Source organism: Dipodomys ordii, unplaced genomic scaffold, assembly GCF_000151885.1.
Source record: "Dipodomys ordii isolate 6190 unplaced genomic scaffold, Dord_2.0 Scaffold49, whole genome shotgun sequence".
Taxonomy (NCBI): Eukaryota; Metazoa; Chordata; class Mammalia; order Rodentia; family Heteromyidae; genus Dipodomys; species Dipodomys ordii.
Genome location: NW_012267265.1, coordinates 849,936 through 872,571, shown reverse-complemented (window position 1 = coordinate 872,571; position 22,636 = coordinate 849,936). Strand labels below are relative to the sequence as shown.

General features: G+C 34.3%; 1 protein-coding gene across 1 annotated transcript; it reads left to right on the top strand.

The window, feature by feature from the left end:
- The first annotated feature begins 7,304 nt into the window (after window positions 1–7,304).
- LOC105988519 (sulfotransferase 1 family member D1) lies at window positions 7,305–20,261 on the top strand. The gene is made up of 7 exons (XM_013020151.1): window positions 7,305–7,452; window positions 10,825–10,950; window positions 11,907–12,004; window positions 14,387–14,513; window positions 15,855–15,949; window positions 16,527–16,707; window positions 20,149–20,261. Exons 1-7 carry the CDS (start codon window positions 7,305–7,307, stop codon window positions 20,259–20,261), a joined length of 888 nt encoding a protein of 295 aa, XP_012875605.1.
- The last annotated feature ends 2,375 nt before the right edge of the window (window positions 20,262–22,636 follow it).

Below are 22,636 nucleotides of genomic sequence, written 5' to 3'. Positions count from 1 at the left end.
TCATAAACTGTGTCATTGGGTTCTTTGTTTATGGTGATGTGCTGCTAAAGGTTATGTGAAAAACATAGGAAAATATTTTTTATTGCTCTCAAGTTTCATACACTACTTTGTATAAATGTGAACTTTGAGTTTTGTAAAAGTTAAGTAGACTTTTAACTAGTGCAATTCTGATGCACTTTCTGGCAACAAAGGAACAAACATTCTGTTCACCTGCTCACTGTTTTCTGTCACTGGGCCTTACTTAAGCACACTTTCTGTCAATGTACATGATCTTTTACTTGAATTGCATAATGTTGGAAAGGAAAAGCATGTAATGGTCTTTTGTACATTTCTTATTTTATTATAGAAGTAAAATACAACCCAAAAAAATTAACTAAATAGCTCGAATCATACTGCTGGTGTGTGGAAAAATAGAACCCAAATCCTCTTCAATCTCATAATGCTATTCTCAAAAGAACCCTACAAGTACAAATATCATCAAAGTATTTTAGATTTACTTACATATTAACAGAAACTAACATAAATCTGTCTTATCTCAAAACATGTTAGACATCAAAATATCACTTTCCCAGAGAACAGTATATTAATACCAGTTTAATATTTGCTTTTTATACTTAAGGCACCTAGTATCTTTCGAAATTTAGCATCTTTCATACATCTAGTATCTTATTTGCTTAAGAGAGTCAGAAGTTTTGTTAGAGTTATTATAGGATATTATTTGCACACAAACAATAAAATATGTGTGAGATCTTCTAATTGTACTCCAGAGGAGATTGTATGTCAAGGGACATTTTCAGAGATGTAAACAGAGAAGAGGCATAAGGGAATGAATCATCTTCCAACCTTCCCTGAGTTTACAGCTTAATTCCATTTACATATTAACTTATATACTACTCAAGGGCACATCCTTTTAATGGTTTTTTGGCTCTGATTCTTCATCTGAGGTTATTCATTTAAGGAATTACAAGGTAATTTGAATTTCACTGCATTTGTTTCATAGATATTTTGGCTGTAGGTTATTGAAAATAATGTTAATATATAATTATGTTATACAAATGTTAATATAGAATATGTGAATTAACACAAAAATTGAGTCAGATAAAGAAAATATTAAAAAATGATTTGCTTTGTTAATCTTTTGTATGATGTATGATCACTAAATACTGACATGAGTTTAATGTCTACCTGAGATCTTGTTTCAAATGAAAAATAAATGCAAAACAAATAAAAACAAAAGAGTTAAACATGGGCAACTGTTTTCTTAGAAATTAAAAATCTTGTTTTAAATAACTAAATAAAATATGTAAGTATTAACTAATCATTTATGATATTAGATTTTTCTAAAAAATATAAGATTTATTTTTTTAACATTGGACTGTGACGTAATTCTTATTCTTGTGCCCTGGCTCAGAATAGTGGCTATAAAGTTTTAGTCATACTCTTAGTGACGGACTCATCAATGGGTTAGATTGTGTTCAGACATCACACAGTCACATGAATTATCATGCTGTCAATGGTGTTTAAAAACTTACCACTCTCTTTTCCCTGCTCTCCAGTACTGCCCTCATTTTCCAAGTCTCTCCTCCTATTTCCAATGAGATGTTTTACTTCTTTGAATCTTTATCAATATATTGTTTTGTTCTATGATACTTATATTCATTTACCATTGGCATATAACACTTTTACTCTTAAGAACTGTATGTTTGTGAAGAACAAAGCTTATGAAATAAGGAATGGTTGTGTATATATTAGTATGTTACATATGATTAGTACTTCAGTAACTTTGTCATCATAATATCTAGAATATATATTTTAGAAGTTGCAATAAACACATTAATCAATTTATCATATATGATATACTATATCTTATGTAAATATATGATATAGTGTTTATAGTATATACATTATATTATATTATATGTATAAAATCTTTGTGTAAGTGCAAAGTATATCTATTGTATCATAATTTCTGGGAAAATTCTGGTACTTTTGTGCATATTTAATGTTAATTATATGTTTTCCTTATCATAATAGACTATAACTTGATTACTATATTGGCTAATATATTATTTATTTTTCAAAAATACAGTTTCATAGAAAGATAGATTTAGAAAAATTCTAAGCTTTAGAAAAATTCTAAATAACATAGAATACATATATGTCATTTTTCATTTTGTAGATTAAAAACAGTCAGAAAGGTGAACTGAAACATTGTGCATTCCAAAAGAAAATTATAATAATAAATAAGGGTAAATAATGACTCCTCAGAGAAGTGAAATGATGACAGTTTTGACTCAATGAACACATTTTTTCATTATGCCTTTGTGTTTGAGTTATTTGAGCCAGCAGCAATCTTTGCCTATCATTTAGGAGAGCAAATACCATTTCAGAAAATACCTTTGCAATTGTCATAACTTACTTTATTTTGTGGAAAGACATGTTAAAACTTAGGAGTAATTTTATGCTGTTGGTAGTTCTCTCTAAAGAGACTTCAGTCACGTTGAAATCTATGTAATATAAACACAACTTAGCCTAATAGACACATTTATCCATTTATGATTCAGTGTTAACAAAACAACTAATGTAGTCAGGTTGTCTATGCCTTGTCTGAGCATCAATGATGAGGCTTAGATGTTCTTTAATCTAAACATCTAGAAATTTAGAGTCATGAAAGGGACAAACACAACTAATGGATTTTTTATAGATTCTATGATGAATGTAGGTCTAATCTGCTTTAAGAAAGCAATGAGAAAAACATTAAATTAAAATTTATACCTATCTAAAAGGACTTGACATTTGGACTTCTTCAAACCTTTCACCACATGCTTGTATAGATATTTTTTCCTTTCCTTTTCTTTTTCCTACATTAATGGGTTTGAACTCAGATTCATGCATGCAAGTCAGGCATTTTACATCTTGTGCCACTACTTCTCTCCCTTTTTTGCTTTGACAATGTGTACATTCTGTTATTCTGAGCCCCACTTCCATCCCTTCATGCCCTGGCTATTTTTGAGGTATGATCTAACAATGCTGGTCTGGATTATGATTCTCTTATTTAAGTTTCTTCTTGTTCTTATTCTAACAAATGTGCAAATGTCTGTTAGAATATATGTGTACATATAGATAGATAGATATTCATAAATATGTATGTATACATATTTATATCTTATATACTAATTTAGTTTGCTTTTGGAATATGGTGCTTTATAGCTGTAAGTACAGTGTAGAGAGTTGTGATTATCTATCTATCTATCTATCTATATCTGCTAGAATTCTTTTTATTTTTGTTTCATTTGACATAATGTTGTTACAAAGCAGAATGTTTGATACAGAATTTCTTGCCGCTATACTGGCATTATTAGTATGTCCATAGTAATTATAGCCAAAAGAGTTACAGAGCTCGTGTTCACACCAGAGCTTGCCAATTACCAATGCATAAGAAGATTTAGCTGTTATTAAATCTATGCTATTGGAAATAATTCTAGGATAAATTGTATAGTTCAGGAAGAATCAAGAAACTTTTATCTTAAGTATTTGACGAACCAACAAGAGGTGCAGAATGTCTGCAACAGACATATTAAATAATAGTATTTGATGTGTATTTTAATTATTAAATTTACTTTGCTTTTAGAGCATAGTGCTTTATAAGTACAGTGTAAATAATAGCAAAACGAACAATCTCTCAGGGACAAGTTACTGTGAACATTTCTATTTAGTTTTTGAATACATTTTTGCTATAGTCAGGAATGTGGCTACTAAAGCCATTATTCTTATTTCTACTAGAAATGCTCATCTTTGTACAGGCTGCATGGAGGAGACGAAATCTATGCATGTTAAGTGAGGTCTTGATCTTAGAATCTCGCATTATTGGGCTGGGAAGGTGGCTCAGTGGTAGAGCGCTTGCCTTGCATGCCTGAGGCCCTGGGTTCGATTCCTCAGCACCACATAAGCAAAAAGAAAAAAGCCAGAAGTGGCGCTGTAGCTCAAGTGGTAGAGCGCTTGCCTTGAGCTGAAGGGCTGAGAGACAGCGCCCAGGCCCAGAATTCAGGCCCCACTTCCAGACCCCCCCCCCAAAAGAAACTCGCATTATTTCACATTATTGTCATGGATCAATACAAAGGAATGTCCAAAAACATCCTCCTAACGTCAACATTTTCACTATAGGAACATCATCCTCAAGATCTCTTCTAGATTTCTTTTTGCAGAGAGTTGCGTGTAATTTTACTACAGGTTTTATAGAGGAAAAAAAAGAAGCCGGGCGCTGGAGGCTCAGGCCTGTAATCCTAGCTCCTCAGGAAGCTGAGATCTGGGGATCGTGGTTCAAAGCCAGCCCGGGCAGGAAACTCCGTGAGACTCTTTTGTGTGTGTGTGAAAATATCTTACAGAGGAGTTACAATTACATGAGCAAGGTAATGAGTACATTTCTTATCAAGCATTGTTGCCTCCTCCTTTGTTTCCCCTTCCCATCCCTTTTCATCTTCCCCATCCCCCAACTCTTACCTCCAACAAGCCACCAGAAAACCAAAAGTGGCGCTGTTGCTCAAGTGGTAGAGCGCTGGCCTTGAGCTGAAGAACTGAGGGATAGTGCCCAAGCCCAGAGTTCAAGCCCCATGACCGACAAAAAAAAAAAAGAGCCTGTAACTGGTGGCATCAATTATTAACCACGTCAATGTTAATTAACAGAATGGAATAGTATGTAACTTATGTCTGGGCACTGTAACATGATTTATTTATAGGGCTTCTTCTTTTATTATTTTTTATTGTGAAAATACCATACAGAGGAGTTATTATTACATGAGCAAGGTAATGAGTACATTTCTTATCAAGCATTGTTGCCTTCTACTTTGCTTTCCCTTCCCATCCCTTCCCATTTCCCCTCCACCCCCACCCCCTGCACCGTCCCCCCCACGCCCCACCTCTGCCAAAGTTGTAAAGTTCGTTTGTCGACATAATGTCTTGTACATCTCATTGCTGCAATGGGTCCACCTGTATCCCTATTTAAAGGATTTGTTTATTTCCTTTCCTTCCACAAAGTATACCAACATCAAATACAGTGAAAGCAGAACTTATACCCTGGGGGAGGGACATACAAAACAACAAAGAAACAATCTTATAAATATGTTGGAAACAATCACAAGAAAGAAAAAAAAAACATTTGAACCCTTATCTTGGGGTTCATTTCACCTAACATCCACCTGTCTGACAGTTTCTGTTTGTCTCAGACATATACTAGTTATTGCAAATAAGGGAAACCATAGGACCTATGTTTCTTTGGGCCTGCCTTACTTCACTTAATATAATTTTTTCCAAGTCTTTCCATTTCCTAACAAATGGGGCAATGTCATTCTTTCTGATGGAGGCATGGAATTCCATTGTGTATATATACCACATTTTTTTGATCCATTCATCTACTGAGGGGCATCTGGGTTGGTTCCATATCTTAGCTATGGTAAATAATGCTGCAATAAACAGAGTTGTGCTGGTAGCTTTAGTATGGTTTTGTTTGTGATCATTTGGGTAAATGTAGGGCTTCTTCTATATATTGTGTTGCACTAATACTCAAAGATGTTTTATATTTATTATGGTAGATTTTTTTAACGTACTGGTGTAGTACTAAACAAAAAATATTGAGGTTGATTTGGGGTAAAGCAGCCTGAGTTTTTGTACCAGCCTGCTAAATACAGTTACGTGTTGAAGAGGGATATTTCTGTTAGTAATACAGAGGTTACATTTTGCATCACAGCCCTTGTACTTTGTGTCAGTGCAATGTTTGCACAGTGGCTAGGCTAACTAACAACACGTCTTACAGAACTAACCTTTTGGTTAATCAGTGCATGACAATGTTGTATATTATGAAATGCCCATCCTGAAGAATAAATTCCATTTATGTAGTTTGAGTAATGAAGGGTAAGATTGTAAGGTAATGTAATAATGTAGGGTCGCAATGTACGTGGAAAAAACCTGAAAACACAGGAAGAAAAGAAATTGCAGTTTAAAATGGTATAGGTGAAAGTATGTCAATGTCCACAGGGGATTGGTTGCAGAACTCTGAGAAGAGTCCAAAGTCCCTTATGTTCAAGTTAGTTATATAAAAGCCTAGTATTTGTCCATAATGTACACATAGTCTTCCGTAAACCTTAAATCATCTCTAGATTACTTATTACAATGTAAATTCTGTGTAGATAGTTGTGATACTCTAACATTAGGGAATTATGATAAAATAGTCTGTACACATTTTCAATGCATAGGTGTTTAAGACTGTTAATACAGAACTTGGAAGAGTGGAGTCCACCTGCATATCTGCTGGATCCGAATTTTTATTGCTACGGTAAGTTGATACACAGAGGGGTAGAGTTATAATTATAATTTACTATTAATTGTAACTAATTGCAAGTAATTAAAAGGGACATGGTTCAAAAAGAATTGTTCTGACTTTAATTATTATTATTTTTTTGGTTGGTCATGAGGCTTGAACTCTGGGCCAGGGTGCTGTCTCTCAGCTCTTCAGGCCAGGGCTAGTGCTTTATCACTTGAGCCTCAGCCCCACTTGCAGCTTTTTCTGCTTATGTGGTGCTGAGGAATCGAACCCAGAGCCTCATGCATGCAAGGCAAGCATGCTACCACTGAGCCACCTTTCCAGCCCCCCCCCTTTTTTTAAAATTTTTATGTAATTGAAAGGCAAACTTCCTTTATGTGTAGTCTCATTAAAAACATAAGATGACATCAGATACTCACAAATTAGTGCTTAAAAAACTTGTTAGAACAAGATACCAATACCTCAAGCTTATTTCAGTTCTTTAGTTCTGCATTTGCTCTTGTCTCCACCCCATAAGTACATTTTTTTCTCACTTGTGTGGATTGTCCTCCATGAATTTGGATAGAATGATTTACCAGTTCATCCTATAATTTAAAGGAAGAAATTTCTAATTTAAACAGTTTTGTTTCTTTAACAAAGCCTGGGCAGTTATGAAACTTACATTTTCTCTGCAAGAATTGTCAACACTGCCCTTGATATTTCCCTTCTGACATTCAAGTTTAGTATCTTCAAAAATCTTTTTGCCTAAGCAAATGCCATCAGTACACAAATGATATCTACAAATGTTATACAACTTATCAGTAATGGCATGTATGAAAATAATTGTAAGTTCTCACTGGTGTTGTTATTTTCTTTTCTCCCATGAACTTGTACAATAGATGCTTTTATTTGATGCTTCTGAATTGAGAGTAATGATAATTCTATAAAAATATCAACATATTTTAATGTGACTGATGCTACATGTGATTTAAAATTTAGGTGGTCAGAAATGGATAACCACCAGGGTGTGTTCAGGAGAGAGTTAGTGGATGTTCAGGGGATCCCCCTTTTTTGGAGCACTGCTGAGCAGTGGTCTCAAGTGGAAACATTTGAGGCCCGACCCGATGACCTTCTGATCTCCACCTATCCTAAATCAGGTAAGACATTTCAATCATTTGTACTAGACAATTACATAATGATCCATGCACATTAGCCCTCGATTTGCATATTCATCATCAGGTCTACCCTGAATTCTTTAAATATTTGGCAGAGGAGCACTGTGATATTTTGTGGGGACACTTCCATCTTAATTTGAACACATTCACTTTTTATTCTGAAATGATATCAACTAAATAGAGAACACATCTTAGAGAAAAACTAATGCTATTGCTTATTTTGAATTAAAATTCAAATCAAGTTGTTAAAATTAAATACATTTATGTGATTTGGGCACAAGGAGACTTTTAGGTTGTTAGTCTTACTATGTAGATGAAACTGTCTTGGAACTTGTAATACTCCTTCTGCAGCCTCTCAACTGCTGGGATTATAGGTGTGCACCAGTACTCAGAGCAAGGGTCATTTATTTTGCTTATAAAAACCAAACATGGGGCTGAGAAGGTGGCTCAGTGGTAGAGCGCTTGCCTTGCATGCATGAGGCCCTGGGTTTGATTCCTCAGCACCACATAAGCAAAAAAGAAAAACGCCGGAGGTGGTGCTGTGGCTCAAGTGGTAGAGCGCTAGCCTTGAGCTGAAGAGCTGAGGGACAGTGCCCAGGCCCAGAGTTCAGGCCCTATGACCGGACCCCAAAAAACAAAAACAAAAACAAACAAGAAAAACATTTTTCAGCAAATTAAAAGGAGAATTTAAAGGGATTCAATATGAAGTCATAATTTTAATTCTTTAGATATTTCATAATAAAGCCTTCTGATGCACCTACTGATTGATGAGATGGCAGGGATATTAGAATCTCTTTCAACCATCCACTTAATTTATCTGAGTTCATTATAAGTTAATTATTAAGCACAAATGTTTTCCTTATAATCCTGTCACAGACCTTTTGGACCAGTGGCCTTTCTTTTTATCACAACGAGCAAAATTATTACAAAGGCCTGAAGACAGCAGCTGAAAAGTATATGTTGTTTTGACTTTGCTATTTGGAGATACAGAAGATCTACTTAAAAGCAGCAAACTGCTAAGATATTTGAAGCATAAACTTGTTTTACAACACAGTTTATCACAAAGATAACTTTTTGAAAGGAATTTTTTTCTAGAATAGTGAAAGATATATGGCTATACATAGTATGTGGTTATAGGCAGTGCTTTGGTAGGTTTTCTTAATGTTGCTCTCCTCACAAGCTGTTGATTACATTCATTACTATATCAATGCCTTGGTATAAGATCTTTCCTTGAAGTAAATAATGTGCCTCTTTTATTTTTCAAAGATGATAGAAAACCAACTTTTTCAATACAGGGATTAAAAATAGCTAAATTGGCATTTCTCTTAATGAAAAATTTCATAGACCATAATTTGGGCTTCTCATTGATAAAAAAATGTTTTACATTATACTCTGGAGTCTCTCTGTGTGTCTCTCTCAAGCTTAAATGAGATAAGAAAGCAAAAAAATCCAGGATTGATTGAGCTTTCCTTTTTCTTTCCTTTTTCTTTTCTTTCTTTCTTTTTTTTATTGTGAAAATATCATACAGAGGGGTTACAATTACATGAGCAAGATAATGAGTATATTCCTTATCAAGCATTGTTGCCTCCTCCTTTGCCTACCCCCCAGCCAAAGTTGAAAAGTTCATTTTTCAACATAACAACTTATACATCTCATTGTTACAATGGGATGTATCCCTATGTAAACAATTTGCTTTTTCCCTTCCCCGCCACAAACTATACCAACATCAATATTGAAAACAGGGGTTATACTGTGCTGGAGGGACATACAAAGCAACAAAGAAATCATCTTATAAATATGTTAGAAACAATTGCATGAAAGCAAAAACATTTAAATACTTATCTTGGGGTTCATTTCACCTAATATCAACTTATCTGACCTTTTCTGCTTGACTCAGACATATACTAGTTATTGCAAATAAGGGAAACCATGGGACCTATGTTTCTTTGGGCCTGCCTTACTTCACTTAAAAATTTTTTTCCAAGACTTTCTATTTCCTAACAAATGGGGCAATGCCATTCTTTCTGATGGAGGCATAGAATTCCCCCAACAACAAATCCTCAAAGAAACAACAGCCCAATAAATAAGTGGGCTAAAGACTTAAAGAGAAACTTCTCTGAAGAAGAAAGAAGGATGGCTAATAGACACATGAAGAAATGCTCAACCTCTCTAGCCATAAAAGAAATGCAAATCAAAACAACATTGAGATACCACCTCACCCCAGTTAGAATGGCTATAACCAAGAACTCTAATAACAACAGATGCTGGAGGTGATGTGGCCAGAAGGGAACCCTACTGCATTGTTGGTGGGTGTGTAAACATGTTCAACCACTTTGGAAAGCAGTATGGAGGTTCCTCAAAAGACTCCATATAGAGCTCCCCTATGACCCAGCAATCCCACTTTTGGGCATTTACCCAAATGGTGACAAACAAGACCATTCTAAAGCTACCAGCACTAGTATGTTTATTGCAGCATTATTTACCATAGCTAAGATATGGAACCAACCCAGAAGCCCCTCAGTAGATGAATGGATCAAGAGAATGTGGTATATATACACAATGGAATTCTATGCCTCCATCAGAAAGAATGACAGAGCTCTCCTTTGTCTTTGTACTTAGTATTACAGTTATCTAGAAAAGTTAGGAAGATGATTTAGATCTAGGACCAAGAAGGAAAATACTGGCCACAAGAAAGGACACAAAAGTAGAGCTCAGGTACTTTAGTGCTAGAGGTGCATACATATGTTTATCTTTCTTAAAAATGTAGGAATGGATTAATTAAGTGATTAATTACTTTTACATTTTTAGTTAACACTCATGATTATTCAGTTTGGGGACAGGTGAACACCTTTGCTAAAGAGAAAACCAGCAAGAATGCTAAGAAGATGATTTCCATATATATATATATATATATATATATATATAATTACCTTTAGCAATGTCTTGGTAACCTGGAAGTTTTAACTCAGACAAGCAAACAGTGACTCCTATGCTTTAGATCTATATCTCAAAGAACTGTGAGATCCAGTGTCATAAAGATCAGAGTGAATCAGGTTCAGAATCTATTGCCTGCACTATGGTGTTAGTCACTGCCCATTCCATGTGAAGCCTCGAAGGTCTCTTTCCCTTTTGCACATGTTCCACTACATGTTGCACATTTTGATTTAAAGTTCTTTTCAATGTCTAGTAATGGATTTATTAATATTACTCAGAAAAGATAGAGATATTTATGGAGAAAGGGGAAGGAAATAAAGGACCCATTTTTATTTCAGATAACACACAAATCCTCTACTGTTGGCCCTCTCACCCTCTTTTCAAAGGAAGATTTAGTTCTTGTTTTATGTTTGTCTGCAGGAACAACCTGGACCAGTGAAATCGTGGATCTGATCTATAACAATGGGGATACAGAGAAATGTAAACGAGATGTGATCTATAAGAGAGTGCCATTCATGGAACTCATAATCCCTGGAGTAACAAATGGTATTTAGTCTTAAAGTGCTTTTCTATATAGGAGTAAATCTGCCTGTCTTCTGTAAGAAGTCATGATGAGAATGGTACAAGAAAGGATTGGCTAGTTTGGATCATGCGTGTCTGTAAGAACAGAGTCAGAATTTGGCTCTGCCATTAATGTATAACATTCCTTTCTCTACCCAAAGACAATATCTGTTTGAGAAAAGATTATGTCATGGAATAATTTCCTTATTATATAGAAATATTGGATTGGAGTAATGCATCATTATTACATACAGACAATTTAGAAGAGTCAAAGAGCCAAAGAGTCAAATACCAATTAGCTGGTATTTACAAACTCAAGGGAAGATTATGGGAATATAGGATGCTATATTAAAAAATTTTTAATGACCATAAGCTTTATGATATAATTGGATTACAGAACTTTAATATGAGAGATCTCAAAAGAAATTTTAAAATATAATAGCTCAATATTTTCCTATTAAAATGAAAAACTTGGCTTTATAAATGCCTATGAAGATAATTACCCATTCTAGTCATAGGAGATCAAACATTCTATTCATAGGAGAATACTGAAGATTCCTAATTTTTTTTTTTTTTTTGCCGGCCATGAGGCCTGAACTCTGGACCTGGGCGCTGTCCCTTAGCTCTTCAGCTCATGGCTAGCGCTCTACCACTGGAGCCACAGCACCACTTCCAGCTTTTTCTGTTTATGTGGTGCTGAGTAATCGAACCCAGGGCCTCATGCTTGCAAGGCATGCACTCTACCGCTGAGCTACCTTCCCAGCCCCAAGATTCCTAATTTTTTATCTCATTGGTGATATCAGGAATAGTTGAAACTGTACAACTATAGAATCATATGCCTACATTAGACTAGAAGCTGGATTAACGAGTATAAAGTTTTGGGTTAATGTTGTAAATAACTGGGCTTCAATCTATTTCTTTTGTTGACTATGTGTATCTAGGCGTTGAACAGTTGAATAATATGCAGTCTCCTCGATTAGTGAAAACACATCTTCCTGTTGAACTTCTCCCTTCTTCATTTTGGAAGAATGATTGTAAGGTAGCGAATTTTAACAAAATAAAAATCCTCTTTCTTTATGTTGAATTTCTTTCTTAAAAACAAATTATGCAGAAACAAAAGAAGAGAGATTATAACCCTTGGATAAATAAAAAGCAATAATGTGACCACCATATCTCAAGGATCAAAATAAAACAATGAACACCAGCAATGTTGAGATTATACTTCATACTCAAGTATTGAGAAATGATCACATTTTCTGGCCTTCTAAATTTTTTTACCTATAGTGCAACTCCTTTAAAAGAATTGATATGCAAATAATATCCAAATTGATTTTTCATGTGTCAGAATAATTTCAATATAACATAGTCAATTATGTATAACTTGAAAGATGAATCTATTAATATCATTTGCATATAAATAAAAATCAGTAAATTCATTATCTGCACATCTAAATACTTAAATTATTAAACATTAATTCAATGTAATTTATAGATATTTTTCCTAAATTCATTATAGGCTCACTTTCTCTTTCTCTCTTGTGCCAATACCAGAGCTAGGACCCAAAGCTTCAGGCTCTTAACTCAGCTTTTTTTCTGTGCTTAGGATTGCATTACCGCTTGAGCCACACCTCCAGCCAAGCTTTTAGTTGGTTATTTTGGGAATGAATTTTCTCTATTTTGCAAGGGCTGATTTGGAACCATAATCCTCAGATCTCATCTTTCTGCGTAGTTAGGATTATAGACATGAGTCACCAGTGGATGGCTAGACTTTTATTTTAAGAAATATTTTCATTTAAGCATTTGAGGAGAAAAGTACATAGATCCTAAGCATATGTCTTGATGGATTTTAATAAAGTGACCATGCCCACAAAAATTGGTAGCCAGATTCAACAGGATATTGTTGAATTCCCAAAGCTCAGCGCTGCACTTCTAATCAGAAACCTTTATCTTCAAATATAATCATCTTGCATATTTTTACCGTAGATATTGTGCCTATTTTCCTTGTATAAAGTATACTACTCTTCATTACTCATTTTGACTCATTGTAATATTTGTGAGAGCTATTTCCACTTTACCTTGTGTGACACAAAATGGTAACAAAAGTAGCTATATTGAGACCTATGCAAGGTCTCAATCCCACTCATATCTTTCAATTTTAATTTATGGAAGAAGAGTGCAGAAACCTAAGGCATTGTTTTATCTCTCTAGTACCAGAGAACTAGGGAGACACTCAGGATGTCCTTCCTTCTATGTCCTTCTTTGGCAAGCCAAAACAGATCTCAGTAAAGAAGGTGTAGGTGATGGTGATAGAAATTGAAAACAATTGGTTCATTGCCATCATCTATTGATACTGAAATAAGCAGTAACCAGCAGTGTTGCTGGGGTTTGTTTTTCTCAAGAAGTCACATGAGCAACAGACTCTGAACTATTAGAACTCTACTATGTCATTTTCAAATTTTCTTTCAGTTACTCCATCACTACTCCTTTCCTTGTCCCAGAATTTGAAAACTACCATCCGTGACTTGGAAATATCAATGCTCAATTTCATTTGCCTAATATTTGGGAGAGAAGAAACATTTGTTTGTTCTTAGATGAAAGAAGGTTTCTTCCTGTATGGATTTTCCCTTAGAAATATATTCACAGTATACAATATTAATGTGCTTCCTTAGTGAAGGAAATTTTGTGAATTTCAGTTGATTTTTGTCTGAGAATCAGATTTACAAGATATATGACAAAGTCATTTCCATCTGTAAAATTTCTGTCTTCAAGTAGACGTTAAAGCTTCAGACATAAGAAAAATTTTAAACTCATACCAGATATAAAATAGCCATCATTATGATCATAGGAATTTTTAAATTTTTTCTGGTTCTGAATTTACCTAGTAATATTTTGCAATAAAAATATAGGTAGAGGTGTTTTTAAATAAAGTTTACCTCTTTATTAATTTATGTTAATGACATGTATTTTAAATTTAGGACATAGTAGCTACTTTGTTGATTTAATATTTACTATAGTTTTTGTTTTACTTGGCATTCAATGTCTGAAGAGATGTTTTTATAAAAGCCAAAAAGAAATCGAGGAGAGAGCATGTAAGATGGGAAGTGAGTTTTTGTATTCAAACAAGACACAGCACTGGGATGTAGCTCAGTGGCAAAGTGTTTGCCTAGCCAGTGCAATGTCCTGGGTTTGATTCCCAGTACCCAAAAGACAAAACAAAAAACAATACAGTTAAACCCCATTCACACCAAGAAAAATAAATACCAACAAAAAACAAAAGACAGGTGTAGATCTACTACACGAGGTCATTGTTATTTGTATCAAGATCAGGAAATTTAAAAAAACAGAAAATAATGACAATGTAAGCAAATTTTAAAAACTACTAAAACAAAGGAAGATTCTAATTTCCTCTATTACTCTACAGATGATTTACATGGCACGGAATGCCAAAGATGTGGCTGTATCTTACTATTACTTTTACCAGATGGCCAAAATACATCCAGAGCCCGGAACCTGGGAGGAGTTCTTGGATAAATTCATGGCAGGGAAAGGTGGGTGCCATTTATTTGATTATGGAATTATGCTGAGTAGACTTTCTTCAAAGAAACTACAAATTTTAAAGATTAATACTGTGCTTATCATAAACCTTTTGTGCCCTCTGCTAATGCATCATAAAGGCTATAGAGGAAACATACCTTTCTTCAAAGAGTTTTGGAGAATTCATGGCACATAGATTTCTTAGTCCTTTGGTTTCATAGTCTTATTAGTGATTCATAGATACTTTTGGTATATTTAATCACATTCATCTCTCTTGTCCATACTGTCATACTGTGTTGATTTTATACCTCAATCTTGGAGTCTCATTTTTTTAGTGTTTCTTTCTTTTCTTAACCTATGAACTCTGAACATTCTTACATGAAAATTTTTTCTTAAGATACTGTGCTTCTACTGATCCTTTGTGGGTTTTTTCCCCAGAAAACTCATTCATACCCATGATAGTAAATTTATTAATAATTTATAAATAAACATCCTCTTTTGTACATTCTTGTTGAGACAAGTGCATTTCAATGATACATTATACAGATCTACACCTGACATTGGATCTTCGTTGTCCCTAGAATTTCATCTTTGTTAATGTCATGACTCAAGTCCAAACTATTAGAATCAAATACTCTCTAATTTCTCCACAGACCTTTTTTTAAATTTGTCGTTCATAGATTTTTTTCTTTCCCTTTTCTCTCTCCTATGAACTTACATACCACTTATTGTTTAAATTATGTACTTTTTGCTACCGTACATTTGTAATTTTAGTTATTAGAAGTTATATCTGTTTTCCTGGAATTCGCAAAATAAAGTATCAGTATGAGTGGCTTATACAATAAAAATTATGTTTCATACTACAGAGACTTAAAGTTCAGAAATGTTATCTGGGTTGATTTCTTCTAAAATGTTTGTCCTTGGCTAGTAAATTGCCATTTTTGCCCTGTGACTTTCCATGATCGGTCCTTGTTTTGTGACTATGCTTTATTCCCCATTTCTTATCGGAGTACTACACATATGGAATGAGGCCCCATTTCAAGACTTAATATAAGGTTGCTTGTAAAGACCCTTCCTTTCTCTAAATATAGTCACATTTTGAGGTCCTAGGGTCGGCACTTCCATATATATGAATTTGAATAGAAGAAAATCCAAGTACAACAAGTATTTTTTTCCTTTCCTAGTAGATTACAAATTCAATGAGTAATGTTATTTTATATACTTCGCCTATTGTCTCTTTCTCTAATATTTACTCAATGAATATTTACTGATACTGGTGGAACAGAATGGCATTTTACAGTTTTTGAGTTAATGTAAGCAGTTGTAATTTTACAAACATTTCCTTTTAAATTTAGTGAGTTTTGGTTCTTGGTATGACCATGTGAAAGGCTGGTGGGAGAAAAAGAGAGATTATCGTATCCTTTATCTATTTTATGAAGACATGAAAGAGGTAAGAGCAACTGTAATTTCTTTTTAAGATTTGAAAGAAATTTAAGATTAATTTTCTTTTCTGTCTAGCTTTATTGGTTTATTAATTTTACTAATCTACTACCTTACTCACTGAACCTTAAGCATAGATCTTTTACCCATTTACTTTTTTTCTGTCATTACTGCCATTTCCACTGCAGACCAAGTATCTGTCAGATTTATGTGAACTCTCTCATTTTGTTTTTATGATATACTCAGAGAAAGTTCTCACTCTGAAGCCAATGTATTTCTCCTCTCGTTTCCCAATATTTCAGTGGTTTCATTCTTGATATGAAATATAAATCATTAAAATAGTTAACAAAATTTGAGATTATTTAACTTGATTTCTCTCATCTTATGAGGTTTAATTTAGCATCTAACCTTCAATCTAGCATGTCATTTTCTGTCATAATTAAGCAAATGAAACATATTTAGGAAAAGCAAATCTGAAAATATCATTAAAATAAAAAATTCTCTCCTCCATTACAATGGAATGAATAGAAACTATTAAATTACAACCAAATCTATCAGAAATGATTCTTTTTCCTTAACTATTTTAGGATCCAAAGGGAGAAATTCAGAAAATATTAACATTTCTAGAGAAAGACCTGCCAGAAGAAACTGTGAATAAAATCATCTACCATAGTTCTTTCAATGTAATGAAACAGAACCCGAATGCAAATTATACCAGTATGAACAAAGAGGAGATGGACCATTCTGTGTCTCCCTTCATGAGAAAGGGTGAGGATATAAGACTTTAGTTTCTGTAGTGTGCTAATTATGCTGTGGAGAGTATATATAAGATATCAGAGCCATCTTAGTAATCTGGAGACAGATAAGTAGAAAGAAAAGAAATCCCAGGGGAAATAAACAACATTTTATTTATGCTGCATATCTATCATATAAGGATATAACGCAAGTCTTGGTACACACTATTACTCTGTCAGAAGAATGCCATATTTGTCTGTATTGTCTGGATATGGTTGATTTTCCTTTAATTTTTATTGCACTAAGAAGTTAGTTTTAATTATGCTAGATTAACATAACTGTTACTATAATTTCTATAAATGATTACCTCAGATTATTGAACTCCATATATTACATCTTGCACAAAGCAGATCTTTATCACATACATTGCTTTGTGTGAGTAGGCTTTGGTATAAAATAAAAGCAAGCTCCAAGAAACGAGGTCTGATTTAATCACATTTATTTTTTATTTAACTTATATGTCTATGAAGGCTATACACTTTTGTTTGGCTTTATTTTTGTTCTCTTTTTGACCCTGAGGACAAAACAGATGGTCATAAGTGTGTTATGCCTATTATAAACTGGAAGATGAAAAGAACTGGTAGAAACTTGTTGTTGAGGTGTACACCTCAAAGAGTCCAATTTCATTGACCAAAGCAGATAAAAACCAAAGTCTAAAGTTAATGGGAAAAGAGGTATTACATAATGTGTGATGAACAGAAATGAACAAGCTTAATAGTCAAGGAAGGACTGAAAGTTGTTTTATGATAGGCTATAAAAACTGTTAATGCTAATTTTAATTATAATGAATATAATCATAATGGATTCTAGGTCTTTACAACCAGAAATTTATGAAATATATGAATAAGTGTGGCTGAGAGTTTCTGCATCTCAACTACATGGGATCTTTATTTTATTTTATTTTACTTCCAAGGGATTCACCTGGAGACATTGCTGTAGTCACAACTAGACTTATTAGAAGACACCTTAAAAGTAAATGCTAAAATCCCTCATGAATGTCCTATAATGCACAAGACAGGGCTCCCTTTCCCCCAAAGAATTGTTTAGATTTAAATGTCAAAAGAGGAAATATAAGAAAATAAAATGGGAAAGTTGAGAAACCCTAGGTCAGACTGACATACAGTCATGTCTTCATATCCCTGGGGGATTGGCTGTAGGGACTGACTCCTTGGGATCCTGAATGCTCACATAGGCAACTGTCTTACAGAAAACGACTTTGTAATTCATGACCCATCTGCATCTTCCTGTATATTTCCAATCATTTCCGAATGACTAATAATAACAAGGTAATTTAAAGGCTGCTGTATTGTTTAGGGAATCGTGACAAGGGGGAAAAAAACATATTTTCAGCACATTTTCTGCAAGTATTTTTAATGATGAGGTGATTCTAGAGAGACAGATACTCAAATTACCAAAAGTTGCTTATAATTATTTTGAATGTTTTCTACATGGGTTTCCAAAACCTGGGTTTTCTGAAACCCAGATTTTTAAGGAAATAGTACTTTTAAACCAGATATTCATTGTAAATGTAATGTCTAGTACTATTCTTAAATTTTCTGGTATGATTAATAGTTTGAGATTCAGATATGTTTAATTATATTTATTCTACTAATTTTACAATTTTGTTATTAGAACTATTTTTTGAAAGTTATCATTTGACATTGGAGAGTATAGGCTTTTTTGTTTGTTTGTTTGTTTGTTTGCTTTTTGTCAGTCATGAGGCTTGACCTCAAGGTCTAGGCACTGTCTCTGAGCTGTTTTTGCTCAAGGCTAACACTCTACCACTTGGAAACACAGCGCCACTTCCAGTTTTTAAGTGGTTAATTGGAGATAAGAGTCTTGTGGAGATTTTTCTGCCCAGGCTGGCTTTGAACCGCGATCCTCAGATCTCAGCCTCCTGAGTAGCTAGGATTACAGACATGAGCCATCAGTGCCTGGTCAAGATTAGAGTGTTAAAATGACTAAAAATGTCTCTGTATCCTCGCTAACAAAGGTCTTGCAGGCAAAGAATTGAGATTTGGAGATGGTGGAGTTGCCCTCCAGGGTAACTTTTTTTTGGTTGTTATTTAGGGGCTTACTGTTCTTTACACAGCTCAGTGGTAAAATCTATGGGAACTATTGAAACACAAAATGTTACAAGAGTCTACGAGTGGTACAGTAAGGGTGATTGTTAGAGATAAGGTACAGGTCCTAAAATTAAAAATTAAAGATAAAAGTATAGGAATTCACATTAAAAATGGTATTAGAAGCTAGGTATGGCTCAAACTTGCCAACCCAATTAATTGTGAGTGAGAACAAGAGAATTTTGAGTTTGACTGGTCTGACCAAATTGAGCAAGATCCTGTCTCAAAAATAAAACAGAATATTGGATTTTGTCAAAAGCTTTTTGACGTCTATTGAGGCGATCATGAGATTCTTATTCTTGGTCCTTTTAATGTACTGTATTACACTGATAAATAAATTGTGATATATATATATATATTCACATAAATATATGTTCCATTATCTCATATGGCAAAATTTTATTAATCTGGAAGAATCCTTTGCAGGGATATGCATGATGCTGGAAATAATTGTAGTAAGTAAAGTAAGTCAGGACACAAAGAATACATGTTTTCCCTCATATGTGGAAGTTAGATATGAAAATTATAAACATATATGAAAATACATACATGGTTATATCCATATAGGTTTATGAATACAAATTCCAATGGTGTATGCCAGACCTTTGAACAACTAACTTACAGTTTAACCAAATGAATACCAGGAAGCTAGAATGTGTGTTGTAGGGAAGGGTGTGATATTAAGGGGAGGAAGAAGAGAAGGGTATGTGCAAATGCAGTCCTAATAATCAATGTACACTTGTGAACATGTTACTAAGCAAACTGAGGGGCTACGAGGTAAGAGAGCATGGTGAAAGGAGTGGCATGGATCAGATTCACTAGGCTCAACTCACATATTGTATTGCAATCCCTTAATTAAATTTTAATTAATTCAAAGATATAGTAAGTACTGGTCCAGGTTAATATCAGTACATGGGGGATGGCAAATAGAGAGGGTTCATGAGGTGAACATAGTCAAAGTATTTTCTATGCATATGGAAAACTACAAAAACATAGCCTGTTGAAATTGTTTTAAGAAGGGTGAAGACCAGAGTGAAGAGGAGCAAAGTTTAATTGGGGTACTTTGTGTGCATTATAAAAAAGTCAGAAACTCCATTGTATGGCTAATACTAATCAAAGTGCAAAACAAATAATCCAAAGGACTGGGATTTATCCAAGGTGATAATTGAGACCTTGATGCCCAAGGCCCTAAATTCCAACACTCAGTAACACACACACACACACACACACCACATCTGAAGGGAAAATTTTATAGTATTCTCAAGTTTCTAACTTCATGTTTTCTTTTCAGGCATTTCAGGAGACTGGAAAAATCAGTTCACTGTGGCTCAGTATGAGAGATTTGAAGAAAATTATGAAAAGAAAATGGGAGAGTCCACATTGAAATTTCGATCGGAGATCTAAGAGATACTTGCTCCTTCTCCATCTCTGTAGCTGATACAAAGATTGACAGAAAATTCTATATGTACTGTTTCTTTATTTACACAGTCATGGTTTCTAAGAGAAAAATCAAATAATTTAAATATGTAAGTGATAATACTTCTATTTTAACTATCTTCTGCAATATGTATGATGAAAATTAATAGTAAGAGTGTGAATAAAAAGTTCATTATATGACTATATGTAAATATCATAATGAAACAATATGTGCAAATAGAAATATACTTAACATTTTAAATAGATTTTTAGATTCATAGTTACTTCAGTTTAAAATTCAAGTGCTTATCATTGGCTTTGTGAAGATATTTATGGAAATGTTCAAATGAATGGATTGCACATACAATGTCCCTTAGTAATATATGGTTTCTTGTTTAATGCCCATATATGTATAAGAGAAAAAATCTTTGTATAAGGAATTCACTGAACTTTATTGCCACAGAATAGATTTCTTTTTTTTTTTTGGTCCGGTCGTGTGGCCTGAACTCTGGGCCTGGGCACTGTCCCTCAGCTCTTCAGCTCAAGGCTAGCACTCTACCACTTGAGCCATAGCGCCACTTCCAGCTTTTTTCTTTTTGCTTATATGGTGCTGAGGAATTGAACCCAGGGCCTCAGGCTTGCAAGGCAAGCGCTCTGCCACTGAGCCACCTTCCCATCCCCGACACAGAATAGATTTCTATACATTAAATCTTCATTTAATAATCATAGTGGTTTCCTGTTAAAATTTGCACTATTCACAATTGCCAAGATACAGGAACAGCCCAGCGGCCCTGTAATAGACAAGTAGATTCAAAAAACTGGTACCTATACACAACAAAATTTCCTGCATCCATTAGAAATAATAAAATAATGTCATTTTCAGGGAAATGGATGGAGCTAGAACAAATCAGGTAACAAATGAGATAAGCCAAGATCAGAGAGATGGTGCATGTTCTCTCTAATATGGGGAAATTAAATATAAAATGCATAGCGATATGATAAATTATGCAGGATTCTAGATACACACAGCAAGACCAAAAGAGGATATTCTAATGAGAGAAGCATGAAGGCACAAGGCCTACATGCCTCTTCATATTTATATAAAAAATATACACACTGAGACAAACTCCAATGTCTATTACAGAATAATATACTTACTGAAATAAACAAGAGGTCTTATTTTTTGCTTTATTTCTCATATTGTAGTTTCAGTTTTTGATGATTTTGTCTTCTTTACCTTATGTATGGTATATTAGTGTACATCTTTGGGAGAGTGTGGATGAGGTAAAGAACTTAGGAGACAAAGGGTGAAAAAATGCAACAGTGGAGCTCACCAGAAATTAATGAAAGGTGAACTATAAAACTTGTGGATGAGGGAGGAACTGGGAGAGAATGAGGACACAGAAGACATTGCATGAAAGGAAATGTACACATTGATTCACTCATGTAATTGTAACCCCTCTGTATATCACCTCTGTAATGACAATAAAGCAATCATTTGGGCACATGCCCGGAGGTGGGATTGCTGGGTCATAGGGGAGCTCTATATGGAATCTTCTGAGGAACCTCCATACTTCTTTCCAGAATGGTTGAACAAGTTTATACTCCCATCAACAGTGTTCCCTTTGGCCATAGCTCCTCCAGCATCTGTTATTAGAGTTCTTGATTATAGCTATTCTAACTGGGGTGAAGAGGCATCTCAATGTTGTTTTGATTTGCATTTCTTTTACGGACAGAGAAGTTGAGCATTTCTTCATGTGTCTGTTGGCCATTCTTATTTCTTATTCAGAGAAGTCTCTCTTTAAGTCTTTAGCCCACTTATTAATGGGGTGGTTGTTTCTTTGAGGATTTGTTGTTGGGGGATTTAATTTTTTGGGTTCTAAGTATATTTTAGATATGAGACCCTCGTCTGTTGTATGGCTAGTGAAGATCTTCTCCCAATCTGTGGGCTTTCTATTGATCTTACTAGTTATGTCCTTTGTCATACAGAAACTCTGCAACTTCATGCAATCCCATTTGTCCAAACTTTCTTTAATTTGTTGTGTTTCTGGGTCTTTATTAACAACATTTCAGCCTATGCCAAGGAGCCCTAGAGTTTCTCCCATTACTTCCTGTAATGTTTTCAGGCTGTCTGCTGTTACTTCAAGGTCTTTGATCCATTTGGAGTTGATTCTAGTGCAGGGTGACATATAAGGATCTAATTATAATTTTCTACTGGTGTTTAACCAATTTTACCAGTACCATTTACTGAAGAGGCTGTCTTTCTTCCACAACTATATTTATCGCAGCATTATTCATCATAGCTAAGATATGGAACCAACCCAGATGCCCCTCAGTAGATGAATGGATCAAGAAAATGTGGT

Bases quoted from the DNA above. Each gene is read 5' to 3' on its own strand.
- LOC105988519 (XM_013020151.1), top strand. From the start codon at position 7,305: ATGGATAACCACCAGGGTGTGTTCAGGAGAGAGTTAGTGGATGTTCAG. The intron at 7,453-10,824 runs GTAAGACATTTC...GTTTGTCTGCAG, and splicing joins CTCCACCTATCCTAAATCAG to GAACAACCTGGACCAGTGAA. The intron at 10,951-11,906 runs GTATTTAGTCTT...ATGTGTATCTAG, and splicing joins AATCCCTGGAGTAACAAATG to GCGTTGAACAGTTGAATAAT.